At 35.1% G+C, this 15,284-nt stretch overlaps 2 protein-coding genes across 38 annotated transcripts in view; both read right to left on the bottom strand.

The window, feature by feature from the left end:
* Window positions 1-10,496, bottom strand: part of LOC122297760 (disease resistance protein RUN1-like) — a 43,321-nt gene extending 32,825 nt beyond the window's left edge. For 6 of the 37 annotated variants that reach the window (XM_043107926.1, XM_043107924.1, XM_043107928.1 and 3 more), the window contains exon 1: window positions 215-2,695. In XM_043107926.1, the coding sequence (XP_042963860.1) occupies window positions 215-708 (494 nt within the window). In that variant the 5' untranslated portion in view covers window positions 709-2,695. The other 31 variants (XM_043107940.1, XM_043107941.1, XM_043107942.1 and 28 more) reach the window with 31 other exon arrangements.
* LOC122297764 (disease resistance protein Roq1-like) overlaps window positions 1-15,284 on the bottom strand; it is a 73,658-nt gene that overhangs the window by 16,450 nt on the left and 41,924 nt on the right. The window lies entirely within an intron of this gene.

The following is a 15,284-nucleotide window of genomic DNA, read 5'->3' as shown; positions in this document are numbered from 1 at the left end:
GAACAAAAACAAACAGATCGAGATCAAAGAGATTAACAAAGAATAAGAATATTAGATTAGTTAATATACATACTACATACATACATACATGCATATATATACACACATACAAACATACATACCCACGCATGTGTATGCATCTAAAATGTATGAGGATATAAAATAAATATTCAAAAATCTTTATTGAAATGCCTTATTAGAGTGGTTTGAATACCCGTCCTTCTTTAAATGGAACCCAGACAAGCCAGCCACTTCTTTTAGCGCAGCCTTCCAGCTATCCACCTTCGTATCATCATTCAACTTGTCTTTGTAGTTGGCCAATGCCTCTCCATAATTTTTCTTTTGTTTCCGCACTATTGATGGATCCACTTTATAAAACACTGGTAAAACTATTTGTTGTTTCATTTCTCTGCACTCGAGAATCTTCATCAGCTCCTCCAAACACCATGTGGATGATGCATAGTTTTCAGAAAGAACGATAATCGAAATCCTTGACTCCTCAATAGCTTTGAGAAGTACCGATGAAATTTCCTTTCCTCTTTCAAGGTGCTCATCAATGTAAGTATTGATTCCCTTTTGACACAAAACATCATATAGATGAGAAATAAAGTTTTGTCGAACATCTTCACCTCTAAAACTCAAGAACACATCATAAGTCCATTCAGGAGTACTGCAAGAGAAAGAGGGAAAAGCTGGTTGCAAGGCCATGGAAGAAGTTACAGTGTATGAAATTAGGCTGATGATCAGTAGCAAGTACAAGAAAGTATTCCTTTTGCGGCCAAATTATATCCGGGGATTGATGGGCAGAACAATAAAAATGTTGGAGTAGATGCTTAAGGTAATAAAATCTGCGATGCTATAACGTGTACACGGAAAGACTTTATATTTCAAAACCGTGTAAATGGGTGTAACTTCTCTTACTTGTAATGCATTATTGTGCTTAGAAGAAGATAAACACAAGTTAGGTATTGACAAAAAGATTTCCAATCCAGTTTAACATGCCCATCAGTAGTAATAAGACACTTGTCTATATATCTCTTGATACGCAATCAACTGGAAAAAAAATCACAGCTATCAAATATTTTCATGACATCAGCCAAATATTTTCATGACTAAGAGTACTTTTTGAGTATTACTGTTGGGAATACTTTTATACTTTTTATCCCATGCATTTTTTTATTTATTTATGTATACTTTGACCTTTTAAATCCAAACCTAGCATTGTTAAAGCTAGTAGAAAACCATGAGCATATTTCGTTACTTATTTAGACAGGTGCACATAATCCTTCAATGGTTCTTATTCCACGAAAGCATTCAAGCTAAAGAGTTGAATAGCTTCGTTGTCATACAAAATCATGACCTCATATTTTGAAAATGCGTTCCCTAGTGATGTACTTCTATGACTTTCTATGCGCTTTGATGTGAAAGCGGAGAATAATGAGTCCTGTATCCAGTCTAAAAGCACTAAAAATTGGAAAAAATAAAGAAATGTCGTTTCCCACTCAAGAAAATCAATAAAAAAGAACCCAAAGTCTAGAAATTAATATGAAGGGTTGTTCAAAACCTCGTATGTGGGGGGTCTGAGTCCCCACATGAGCTCCCATGTCCCTCCTTTACATAAACACTACTCTTGTATGCACCTCCCAGCTTGCAAGTATTTAGAATCCTTATTTTAATAAGATGTATATGATTGTCCAAGACAAGTGGGTCAAGCGTGTTACAAGCAAAGACTGAAAATTCTTGAGAACTTTCGTAAAGTGTCATTTAATAATTAGGAATAGATGTTGGACGATCAATTTCGGTCTCTATGGAGATAATATTTTATGATTTATTTATTTTTTTTTAATATTTAAAAAAATAAAAAATAACAGTAATTACATCTAAAGTTCACACTGGATGAAATTGAAAATAAGTCCCCACAATTGTACGTACTGTACTGTCCCCCTCACCCCCACGTAAACATGCTCTTGACAGTGAGTACTTGTACTTTTATTATTTATAATAGAATGATAAGTTTATAAAAAATTTCTCCACTTAAAATCAACGTAAAACTAAAATATAGTTATTTTTCTTCAAGTTGGGTAATAAAAGAGTATTAATTGGTAATTTAAATATTTTATGATCATGATAGGTCCCCCCACCAAGTTTGCAATTGGCAAAAACTCCAAATTAAAAATCGCTAAATCATATCTTCATACGACGTTATTAACATGGAGAGATTGAAACATGTTGAATCAGGACGTGATAAATCTCCAATCCTTCTATGTCGTAAAATTCCAACGTCCAAAATTCATGTGGAGAATTAATTAGTGAATATTTGGTACGGATGTTTGTTTTATGCAGAATGAGTTTAGTTGAAAACCGTATAAATGGCTGCAAGTTGGCTTGCCCCGCATATACTTGGGAGGCATGTTTGTGCTTGAAGAAGATAAAAACAAGTTTAGGTATTGTCAAAGATTAACATTCTCGGAAAGACATAAGAAGCTCTTGTCCTGACTGTGTATTAAATATACTATGCACCATCTATTGTAGGCATACATCAGCTTTCGTGTTAAACTATTAGGAAAATGATGTTGTGACACACAAAAGCCAACAAAAGTGTTGGCTTTTTTTTTCTTTTTTACTTAATTATTAAGAAAATATTCTTTTAATAATTTTATGATTTTTTGTTTATTTTTTCATATTTAAAAGAAATAAAAAAATAACAGTAACCTTATCTATAAAAACTCTTGGTAGAGGCTACAAGAAGCTTTAGAAGCCTAACCTGGAGTGCAGAGCAATATTTCTGCTCACCACAAAAATCAGCAATATTTCTCTTCCTACTCCCACATATCAGTAATCAAGTGTGCGCTGCAAATACATTAATACAAGTGCAGATCAATATTTCTGGAGTGCAGCAAATGCATTCTATATTTAATACAACACCATTGAAAAAAACACATCTGTCTATTACATTTTCACCTCAAAAAAACACAAGTCATCACTAATTTTCAACACATTTGGGTTTTACTCTGCAGTACATGATAAGATGCTTTCACAGATTTCTACAAGCTGAATTGAGCTGGATGGCATTAAACTGAAACTCTCATGTAAATATACATTCACCACAAGCTGAATTGAGCAAGTACTAAAGTCCTGTGCTAAGAAGTAAGAACATTTGCATTCAAGTGATTGGAAATTAAATCATTATTGAAAAAGTTCGATAATGATGTATGTAATGGTGTTGATGATCAGGAAGTGGATAATTTTCATGTCACCTCTGCATTGATAATGAAAAACGAAACCTGCAGATACATGCTAGATTATCTAGGAAAATGAATTGGTGAAGAAAATAAGAGCCCCAAGTCAGTATAAGACGAGAATTGACTTCTTTTGTCTCTGTATCAATTTGAAGACCCTCGGTCAGTCGAGCATCTACTAAAACAAAAGGACATAGAACTCAGAAGTGACTCCTAGGGGAAAACGTGTCTCTACTTGTACACATTATGTCTTTAAGGTTGGTTCGTGTGTCTCTACATGTACATGTACTTCAAATAAACAAAAGCAGTAGCCACAACACTTCAAATAAACAACAGCAGTAGCCACAATACTTCAAATGAACAACAGCAGCAGCCACAATACTTCAAATAAACAACTACTTAAAATAAACAACAACAACAGCCACAATACTTCAAATAAACAACACTAGCAGCCACAATAAACAACAACAGACTTGGACACAAAAATTCAGAGTTTTTACTTCAATTCAAGAAATCTTTTAGCTCTATATATTCAAACTCAAAGCTAATAAAATCCTTTCAAAACCAGCATGAAAAAAGTGTTTGTTAGACTTGAGCTATAGTCATCTCTAAAAGCTAATTATTTACATGTTGAATGAATGGACAGATAGAAATTAGCCTCAATAAGAAAAGTCGTGAATGCCTCACTTGATCAATTCGATAGGATAAAATATGGAAAATCAATAAAGAAGAACCCAAAGTCTAGAAATTGATAGTAAGGGTTGTTCAAAACCACGTATGTTGGGGGTCCGAGTTCCCACATGAGCTCCCTTGTCCCTCTTTTACATAAACACTACTCTTGTATGCACCTGCAAGCTTGCAAATATTTGGAATCTTTATTTTAATAAGATGTATATGATTGTTATACACAAGTGGGTCAAACATGTTAAAAGAAAAGAAAAGGAAATTTCTTGGCAACTTCTGTAAAGTGTCATCTAATAATTAGGGGTTGATGTTGGACGATCAATTTCAGTCCCTCCCTATGGAAATAATATTTGAAGAAATCAATAAATTAAGAAGAATCAAAGGTCTAAATTAAGTTCACACTCAGTAAACCAAAATACATATGGACTTGTGTTTAATTTACGGATAAAGTGATTGGTCTGAAGGTTGGAGAAAATATGGAATATTATACTTTTTGTGACTTTCTATGCTCCTTAAAGTGATTGGTAATTCGGTTTAAAGTTCACACTGCAGGAAATGGGTGTAAATGGGTGCAAGTTGGCTTGTCAAACATACTTGTAATTAAGGTTTGTGCTTGAAGAAGATAAAAACAAGTTTAGGTATTGAAAAAGAACTTTCTCAAAAAGACATAAGAAGCCCTTGTTCTGACTGTGTATCATATATCTATACAGAGTGTTTAAAGGAGTCTAGGTGCATTTATGTAGAAAACAACACAAAAAACAAACACATTACGAGAAATATGCATTCTGCATATCAATCCATGAGAACAGCGCTAGCGCTGCCTTTAATGTGGAGTAATAATGTTGATTTCAAAAGAGATGAACCCAAGAAAAACGCATCCCAATTCCCAAACTGCCTCTAATGTCATGGATCTCACTCATAATTCTGAAGTATTTTTTGTGTGTTTTGATCTATCTAGACTGAAAATGAGATATTAAATAGGTGCTGATGAGCCAATCTCAAACCTCCCCCCCCCCCCCCCCCCCCCCCCCCCCCCCGCCCACACAAAAAACAAAAAAAATATATATATATCTTTTGACAGAAAAAGCGTCAATTCTAGATTGTCACACTACTATTAAACCTGTTCCAAACAAGGTGTACAATACCAAAAATACTTGACTGTGGCAAAAGTGGGGCAAAAATTACAAAAAAAATAAAAATAAAAATAACAAAAAACACTTAATTCATAAGGATACTAGCCTCCATTGTTTTTAGTAGATACTTGTTGTAATAAGGATATAAAAGAAAATTTTCAGGGCAGCACAACACTTGAATTCATAATCCAAGAAACAAACCAATTGTTATAAGTAGATGAACAAAGTGAAAAGCTTACAAGCTAATTGGTGGCAGGAAGATTCCCCACTTTTAGCAAGGTTGAAGGCTAACTCCAAATTGTTCAACTGTATAAATAACCAGAGAGAGAGAGAGATGTTTGATAGTGGCAGTTGGGGAGTGTTCTTAAGATTCAGCTCTTTTAAACATACAAGTCATTCATCCATCTCAAACAATGGATTGTGTTTGATTCCAAGTCAAAGCTTTGACTCCTCATCTACCTTTCAATCATCATAATAAAAACAAGATCTTTCATCAGCTGGGCCAGACCAGGGGACATACTCCCAAGTGCTGAGGAGTGAGGAAGTAGCAGGAGATATAGGAATGAAAGGAAGGTAAGCCGCTTCATCTCTGTTCTCCTATCCCCTTTTCTCTTCCTTCGCTATCGCTTGGTCCTTCTCCATCTGATCTGGAAGTTTGGAGCCCCAGGTTGAAGAATACCTCTTTTCTCATGGTTAAGGCTAAGGATTGGATTCCAAGCTCATTCAAAGTTGAAGAGAGATGAAGACATTCCAACCATATTGGCTTAAAATGGTACCCCTCCCGGGATTATCATTGGGAAACCATAAATAAAACACCTAGACATACCATGTTCTTAAAATAACAGAACAGGATACAATACAATTCCACTTATCTCCTCAAAATAGTGTGGTCCTTCAACATCTATTACCCATGCTTCTCTTCCCCTCAGTTGGGTATTAACTGAACTCTTAACAATTTCAATTTCTAATAAATCATAAAGATTGTTGGTATATGTAGCTCATCATCAGTTTCTAAAACTAATCATCAAGGACTCTTAACGATGGAATCCAATTTTCTGAAACACAGTCGCATTACAACTATGCCTAATTTACAAAGGCTACAAGTCTAGGCTCACTTTTATGGTAAATTTTGTGCCCAGCGTCCAAGGGGTATACAAAATTGATATAAACACAAAATACAAAGGGTTAGTACCATATGAGGCTGGTGTTGGATGGTGAATTTAGAAAACAACACAAAATACAGAGACATTACGACAAATATGTATTATGCATGCATATCGATGAATACTTATTTGTTTTGTAGTATATGTTGCACTCCAACTTTATGGGAATTTTTTAATGGAATGAGGAGAGGTGTTTTCTGATTTTTCAGCTGAGTGTTTTTAGCATATACTTGCTGTATTAAGGATATAGAAGAAAACTTTCAGGGCAGCACAACACTTGAATTCATCATCCAAGAAAACGAACTAATGGCTATCAGTAAATGAACAAAGTAAAAAGCTTACAAGCTAATTAATGTTTGAAATTCATGCTTGATACCAAGTCGAAGCTCTAACTTCAAGTTTACCTTTGGATCATCATAGTCCTTCTCCACTAGATCTGGAAGTTGATGCCCCAAGTTTAAGAATCCCTTTTTCCTTCCATGTAAGGCTATGGATTGGATTCCAAGAGTACTGTGAGATAGTGACATCAATGAGCTAATAAATCGGGCTTTTGTTTCCAGTGGCAAATACCAAATCAAGTCTAAAAGGCAGAGAAAACAAACAAAAATGAAAGGAAGTCTCACCTAAAAATCCCAAAATAATTCAATCCATTTTTCTTCTTTTATGTTCTCTGCTTTAGTGCTTGTATACAACATTGGCTCTGCAACTTCTATAAAACGGTACCTGCAAAGGATCCCAAACATTGGGGAAAGGACGAAGGGCATTTCTACTATAATGCCTTAGATTTTGTTGGTACCATGGTACAGGAGAGAATACATTGTAGCAATTTCTCGACCCATATTTTGTAGCAAGTCATGCATCCAAAAATATTTATTACACTCATCAACTTGGATAAGAGACTTGTCTATAAGCCTCTGAATACCATAATCAAGAGAGAAACCACAATTGTCAAATATTTTAATGACATCAGCCAAAGTTCCTCCTTTGAAGAAACATGCAATATCAAGAAACATGTCTTTCTCATTATCTTCCAATCCATCATAACTTACTTGAAGTACACTCTGAATATTTATGTTGGGTATTTGTTTATATTTATTCAATACACTTTTCCATTAATGAATGCTTTGATCTTTTAGAGTTGAACCTAGCACTGTTAAAGCAAGTGGAAGACCTCAAGCATATTGCATTACTTGTTTAGAGAGTTCAACATGATATTCATCAAGTGGTTCAACTTTCTCAAAAGCATTCAAGCTAAAGTGCTTAAGAGCTTCATCGTTGGCCAAAATCTTCAACTTGTATTTTGAATCAACTTTAGAGATATTAATAAATGTTGATTTCTTGTTGTTATGATGATTCTAGCTAGTTCTTGAACCAAACCAATCAAGAGCTCCAGGTAATGTTTCTAGTTCGACCAATTCATCCACATCATCAAGAATTAGGAGAACCCTTTTAGAGCAAAGTCTATGCCTAATCACATTGATGTGTTTGTCAATATCATGAAAATCCAAACTTATTCCCAAAATCTCATAAAGAAGTGTTTTTTGCAGCTGGATTAGACCTCCTACTTTTGAAGTTTCTCTAATATTGTTTTTCTAGAAACAACTTCCTTCAAATTGATAAGAAATCATGTTATAGATCTCTTTTGCAATAGTTAACAGTCTTGCCAATTCCACCGGTTCCAAATATCCCTACCATGCATATAATATCATTCCTTCCCATACTTAAATGTTGATAAATGTCTCGTACACGAGACTCTATTCCAACTGGATACTTTGCAACGTTAAGAAATGTACGATTCACCATTATTGAGTCCACCCATTTAATGATGTCCTGAATAAACTCTAATTCATTCCTATCAACATAAAAGATGAGAAATTTAAATAGTTAAGACTTTTCACTGTAATACACACATAAAGATGATTTCATGTTAAATATCGTTTTTTCTTTTCCTTTTTTTTATCCGTTACAAAATGACAGTAGTAGATTACCATGTCAAAGGTAGCCTTTCTTCTTCCTCGTGCTCTTCTCATACTTTTATTTTTCATTCTTTATATGAATTATTAAACATTTTAACTATTTTTTTCCATTCTTGAATTTGTCCCTCCCTTAATTCTAAAACTTATAACTAAGAGTATTTTTCAGTCTATATATCTCTAAACAAATTGATGCTTAAAACCTTTGTTTATTCTTTATAGAACCCAAAAATGAAAGATAAAAACACAGAGAGAAGATTTCGATTTGTATATTTTCATGTTCTTCTATTCTGTTTCTCCTATAAACTTCATGTGAAATGAAAGTGGCAGTATGATATTAAATCCCTCAATCAGAAAATATTTCTAATTTAAGTATGGTTTGCCCAAAACTCAATGCCGAAAAGACTGATAAATATCAAATAGTTTTGCAAGGCATCATGTCTTTATCAATTTGTGAACTCTTAGATTCTGGATTTGTCTAAATTTTCCCCATAAACTTCTCTTTAATATCACATGTAAACAAATATAAAAGCATAGCTGATCATTAAAAGTACCTGTCTCCTGATGTGAATCTGAAAAAATTGGCTACTTTATGGAAAGCTGCTTTCCACTTTGTAACCTTTACATCATCCTTGATCTTACATCCAAGTTTAGCAAATGCTTCTCCAAAACTCCCTTTTTGATGTCGTACCTCCGATGGAGCAACGCCGTAAAACCAGGGTAGAACAATTTGTTTTACCTTTCCTTACACTCAAGGATCTTCACTAGCTTTGAAAAGTTCTATTGAAATATCATATCCTCTTTCAAGATTTTTGTCTTTGCTAGTGTTGATTTCCCTATGATGCAAAGCATGGAATAGATGAGAAATGAAATTTTGACGAACATCCTCACCTCTAAAACTCAAGAATACATCGTGAGTCCACGAACGGATGGAAGAAGAAGTGGATGAGAGAGAGGAAGAAGCTCCTTGTAAGGCCATGGAAGAACTCATCTTCTAATGTTCACGAGAGAGGTGCAATTATAGAGAAGTGGGTCAAAGAAAGGTGAGAAGTGGGGATGAACTATTGATAGTAATGGTTGTTCATAAACCGCGCTTGTGGTTGTTCGAAATCAACAAGTTAATAAATGTAGTGGCCGGTTTTATGCAGAAGCACTTAAGTTAAAAACCGTGCATTTACACATTAAGAGGCGTGTAGTTTAGTAGAAAATAAGTGCTAAAATTTTGATTCTATCTCTTAAGATAAATAAAAGAAAAGTTACATTACTCAAATTATAGTTTGATCTTAAAAAATGATACAATATAGGGTTGTGCAACCGGATCCGGATCTGGATATTTGGCCATAACCAGATCTGGATCCGGATGCTAAAATCCAAAAATAATTCGAACGGATAACCGGATTCAATCCATATATCCAAATTGTAACCAGATATTTGAATTTTCACATTTTTTTCTCTTTTTTCTTTTTTCCTATAAACCCAGATATCCGGGTTATAACCGGATTAAATCCAGGATTTTAATACTTTTTCATTAAGGTCATTCTCGCATTACTTTTCCGGTTCCTAAAGCCAGACCTACGCCTACCCAGTACTTCAGAAACAACTTAGACGGGCAATGGGACTTTAACATAACATATTGAACTAGCTTTGGGTCAAAAGCTTTGTTAATACCATGGGCTTATTCTCTAAAACCTTATGAACTTGATGACTGATGTGCATGCACTACGCTTCCAATTCCTGCAACTACAACAGAACATTTCATTAGAAGAATTGAAAGAAGAGGAGCCATTAAGAATACATCAATTCAGAACAAAAAGACATGAAGAGCAATTGAAGTTATGAAATAAATTAAGAACACTTCTTGTGAAGAAAATACAATGATAAATCTTTCATAAATTTACCTAAGGGTCATCAAGCCCCAAAATATTGGGTAAAGGATCTTAAGAGCCACAAAATTGCTAGAAATGACTGGAAGAGCCCACTGGTAGATCCCATAATTGTAAGGGCCATTAACTACTAACCAAAATACAGCCTGCAAAAGAGAGAAAATAAAGAGTATGAGTTAGAAACAACTTTAGAGAAAACAAAACAAAAACAGAGAAAACAGAGAATTTGTGCAAAGTAACTCGCTGGCTACCATTGTCCAGATGCGTCCTTTTGAGTTCAACACAGTGAATTTCAAAGTTTCGAGAGAGTCAGAGACGGAATAGGTGTTGGGTAATAAGCAAAACAAAACAGTGACGCCATTTTCGAGAATCGTTTTGGAATTTTTTATTTTTTATTTTAAATGAAAAACGGGATCCGGATACAGATAACCGCGACAATATGCTTAAAGTTTATTGTTTAAGATGGTGAAGTTAATTATATCCTCATACTTTTTATTAGAAACGCGTTTCAAAAATTAAAACAATGCTGAATTTTTATTTACTATATTCTTTTTCTTTAGCCAATCCATCCTCCTTCAAAAATTAAAACAAAGCTCTTTGAACAGGTTTCAATTTGTTTTGTTTTAATTTTTTTTATCGTCTTTTGTTTTTTCAAATTCTCATGGTGAACTCAAAGCCCATTTTCCTCTCATTTATTGTATTCTGTTTATGGCGAACTCAAAGACCTCTTTTGCTGATACTAAAAATACTGATATTGGTTGTGTTGCCTAATGATTATACTTTTTGTGACTTTCTATGGATGGATGAAAAAAAAAAAAAAAACACACAAAAAAGAAGGAAGATCATGAGGAAGAAACTCCTAATTGATTGAAAGGCCATGGAAGAAGCTGTTATGCTCTGAGTATGCACGATTATTATTTAATTACCAAAAGGTCGAATTATTTTAAATTACTTTTCACAAAAGAAGAATGCATTCATACTTTTGTGTTAAAGTTCTTTTCGCAAAAGAAGCATAACTTATGTTCACAGATCTGATTGGTAGGACGAGGAAAGAAAGTTTATTTGAATCCATTTGAGTGTTTGGTTGCCGAGAAATTTTTTTTTTTTGTGATTTTTTTCTTAGACTTTAGATCTGAACATATGTTCACAGATCTGAACACGTTCTTTGGTTTCTATTTCAGATCTGTCGAAGAATTTTTTTTTTCTCATTTGGTTGCTGAGAAACGATTGGTAGGACGAGGAAAGAAAGTTTATTTGAATCCATTTGAGTGTTTGGTTGCCGAGAAATTTTTTTTTTTTGTGATTTTTTTCTTAGACTTTAGATGTGAACACAGATCTGAACACGTTCTTTGGTTTCTATTTCATATGTATTGGAAAGTGACAATGAATCAATACATTGATATCTAGTTAAAATTGATTAAAAGAAATAATCTCATTTATTTATAAAAAAAATAAAATCTCATTTGTGCTTCAATCAATTAAAAATAAAATAAAATTGTGAATCAGATTTTAACCGAGCTCGAGTCGAGCTACTCGAGCTCGTATAAATTCGTATATTTTTTGTACTCGAGTTCGAGTCGAGTTAGATCATCATTTATTTTATACGAGCCGAGCTCGATCAGAAATTTTCAATATTTTTCGAGTTCGAGTCGAGTTCGAGCGGACATATATGCTAAACGAGCTCTTGACCTCCTGCTCGAATTCGACTCGATTCGGTTCGTTTGCAGCTCTAAGCATAAGTATGCTCTGAGTATGTGTTCATATGACGCCTCTAATTCTCACGTGCACACACGTGGAAATCGAGGTATAGGGATGATGACAACACGGGTCACACATCTCATCACCTAGTGCTAAGTGTGTGTATATGCAACATGTGTAAAATAAAACAACGCAGCCGATAATAAAAGTCAGTCTATTAAATATCAGAATTTTGTTTAAATATAAACTCGGTTAAAACAAGCCTATCAAAATACTACAAGTTTCAACATTGTCACAAATCCAAAATACATAATATAGAGGCAAGGAAAATATTTTCCAATACTACAAGCAACTCCAAATCAGTCCTCCGGCGGAACCGTCTCCTCAGGCTCAACCTCCTCTTCTTCATCTGAATCAAAGTCTACGGTACCAAAGACGGTACCACAGGTAAATAATAATCCAAATACCCACAAGATAAAAATATATTAAAACTCAACAATATGTATGAACAGGATGTCATATGCATGAGATCCAAAAATAATATTTCTAAAAAATAATTCATTTCCAACTCACGTCAAAAATCACATTTGGCCCAAAAATTTCTTTTAAAACTTTTTCTCGCCATTTTCTCAGAAAATGACCCAAAATCTAAGTCTCAACTCAAAATCCATTTTTATTAATCGAATGCACCATGACCTCCCCTAAGGTCATCCGCAAACCCTGGCTCCTTTCGTCAGATCATGGGTAACGACCATGAGTGTGACTTCGTAACAAGCGATGCCCAGTTCCGCACCCAGCGCTTACGTAGCCAAGCATCCTCTATCCCCCGCCAGTAGAGAGGTTACAGAGTCGGTACGAGAGCGTTACCATCCCGTCTGCTCCCGTTGTCGTCCAACAACAACTCAGGGGATGTCACTCAGTATATTGCGCTCCTGAATGACCAGAGAAGCTCCACCGAGATAATACCACATCTCGGCTTGGGGTCGTGATACACACGCATCCAAAAATCTATTTACACATGAAAACTTAGTTTTCAATATTCAACACATGTACATGTATACCATTATGCGAAAAATTCATTTTTCCTTTTCAAACATGAATATGCATGCTCTATGCAATGCACACATCAAGACACAAAATATCCAACAAATCTCAACATCAACCAACATACAAATAACTCCGTCCTCTAATCCATCCGATCTTCAACTCCTCGGACTCAGTTCGGCATAACCAACCAATCACAATTTATTGTTAAAGTAAAAATATATTTAAATCTTAAATGAAGTTTGGAAAATACTTAGAGCACTTTTAGACAAATTTCTGGAAGATCAAACACCAGCTGTAACTCCTAAAAGCTAGCTTAAAAATAAACTACTAAAAATATAATTTTTTGGGACTAAAATGAGTTTTGAAAATAAAGGGATTTAAAAGTGGAATTTTCGGATTTAAAGGGCTAATTTTGCTGAAACAAATCATGAAAATGATGGCCGGAAATATAGCTCACGCCTAGGACCTAAAAAACACGAGCTGAAAATGGAGTTCACAGCTGGACCCAAAAACACACGCACAGGTTGACTGAAAAAAAGGGCACGGGTTGAAGAGGAAAACACCCAAAAATTACAAGAGATTACCCAAAACCAAGAGCACGAAATTAAAAGAGAAAAGAAGAGGAAAAACCAAGTACAAAGCTTCACGTTTGGAGGCAAAACAGAGCACAAAGCAATGGGAAAAACAAGAGAAAAAGTAAGGGTTTTTACACTACAATAACAAGAAACACATAAGAAAGGAAGAAGAGAAAAGGGGCACATGAAAGCTTCGGCCAACCTGCAACAATGGAGGAAAAATCCATGAAATAAGAATAGCAGAAAATGAGAGAGAAAGCTTCGGTTTACAGTGGGAAAGGAAACAAATGCAAGAGATTAAAATACAACTAACCAACCGAAAATGATGGAAGAAACGCAGCACAAGAGAGGAGGGATAATCGGTCTGCTTTGGAGGAAAAAGTAACGGAAATGAAGAGGAAAAGTGAAGGGGACGTTGCAAGAAGGAAAGGAGAAAGGAAGAGAGGCGTAAGAGCATCAGCAATGGTCTAGCCATTGCTAAGTCCAAATTTTGGCTAGAATTGTAAATTTTAGCTATAATCAAAACTTTTAGCTAAGTCCATCACATTGAACTAGTTATTTTGAAGTAAAAATAATAATATAATATTTATTTTATCAACTCATCACATTGAACGGAGCTGGGCGACGGAGGCATGCGAAAACGAAAATAAAAATGAAAACAGAGACAGAGGCATGCGATGGAGCTGGGCGGCCCACAAGTGGCTCGACAGAGGTCTGCCGTTAGTGCGGCTGACGTGCAGTACTCGGCGGCATCTTCTGAGGCGATGTGGAGGTGCAGCAACGTAAGTGAGGCTCCGGTTGGCAGCCCTGTTTTTCTTTCCTAAAAACAGAGCTCATTGGTCAATGACAGTGAGGTGGACGGAGGTCAGCTGCGACGGAATTGGGCGGCCCGCAAGTGGCTGGACGGAGGTCAGCTGCGCTAGAAGAAAACGCAGTCGATCTGCATGGCCCCGTAACTGAGAGAGAGATAGAGTGATGAGAGAGAGAACGGAGATGAATTTGGAAAACACTTCCATGCGACGGAGAGAACGAGAGCACAATATTCTACTCTGTTTTGAGGTTCTCCAATTACTGAAAACGAAAACACTTCCATGCGACGGAGCTCCGGCGTAGAGAAAAAAAAAGAAAGAAATGAAGAAGGAGCAGATCAATTGCAGATGAAGGAGCGGAAAGAATAAAATAAGCTTTGGCTGGACAACAGTCGCTCGCCAAGTTTGGAGGAAGGGATACAATTACTGTATCAGTTATGTTAAACTTTCAAGTTTTAGCTAGGCCATTGCAAATGAATTTCTGCAAATTTATGCTCCATTTTAGACTTGCATGGGCAATGGCGAGGCCATTGCGGATGCTCTAAGTGTTTAGAACCCAAAACGACGCCGTTTTGGGTGAGTTAAGGGGCTGGGTTTAAGCGCCACTGGCTGGGCCCAGTTTTGAAAGAGAATCCGGCCCGAAAACAAGAGTAAAACCACTAGGAAGAGCCCAATTCGGAAGAGGAAAAAGATTCAATAAAAATGAATAAAAGCCCAATAAAACACTACAACTAAACATAAATAAAATAAAGTATTTGAAACTCACAAATAAAATAAATTAAATTAAAGAGTAATTTAAATGAAAAATAATAAATAATATCAAGAATGCCTTTTAAAATAAATTGCACAACTTAAAATCCATAAAATAAATCCAAAAAATATCACATTAAGTTTTAAAAAAGAGAACTAATATTTATAATAATTTAAATAATCCTTAATTAAAAATATATGTAAATACGGGATATCGTAGTTTCCCAATGATATACTTTTGTGACTTTCCATACGTCTACAAGCACTAAAAATTTGGGGAAAAAGAAAGAAAGAAAGAAAAGCTATTTCTCACTCAAGAAAATCAGTAAA

Source organism: Carya illinoinensis, chromosome 15 (genome assembly GCF_018687715.1).
Source record: "Carya illinoinensis cultivar Pawnee chromosome 15, C.illinoinensisPawnee_v1, whole genome shotgun sequence".
In the NCBI taxonomy this organism is placed as follows: domain Eukaryota; kingdom Viridiplantae; phylum Streptophyta; class Magnoliopsida; order Fagales; family Juglandaceae; genus Carya; species Carya illinoinensis.
Note: the sequence above shows the minus strand (reverse complement) of the source record. Positions and strands in the feature narration are given on the sequence as shown.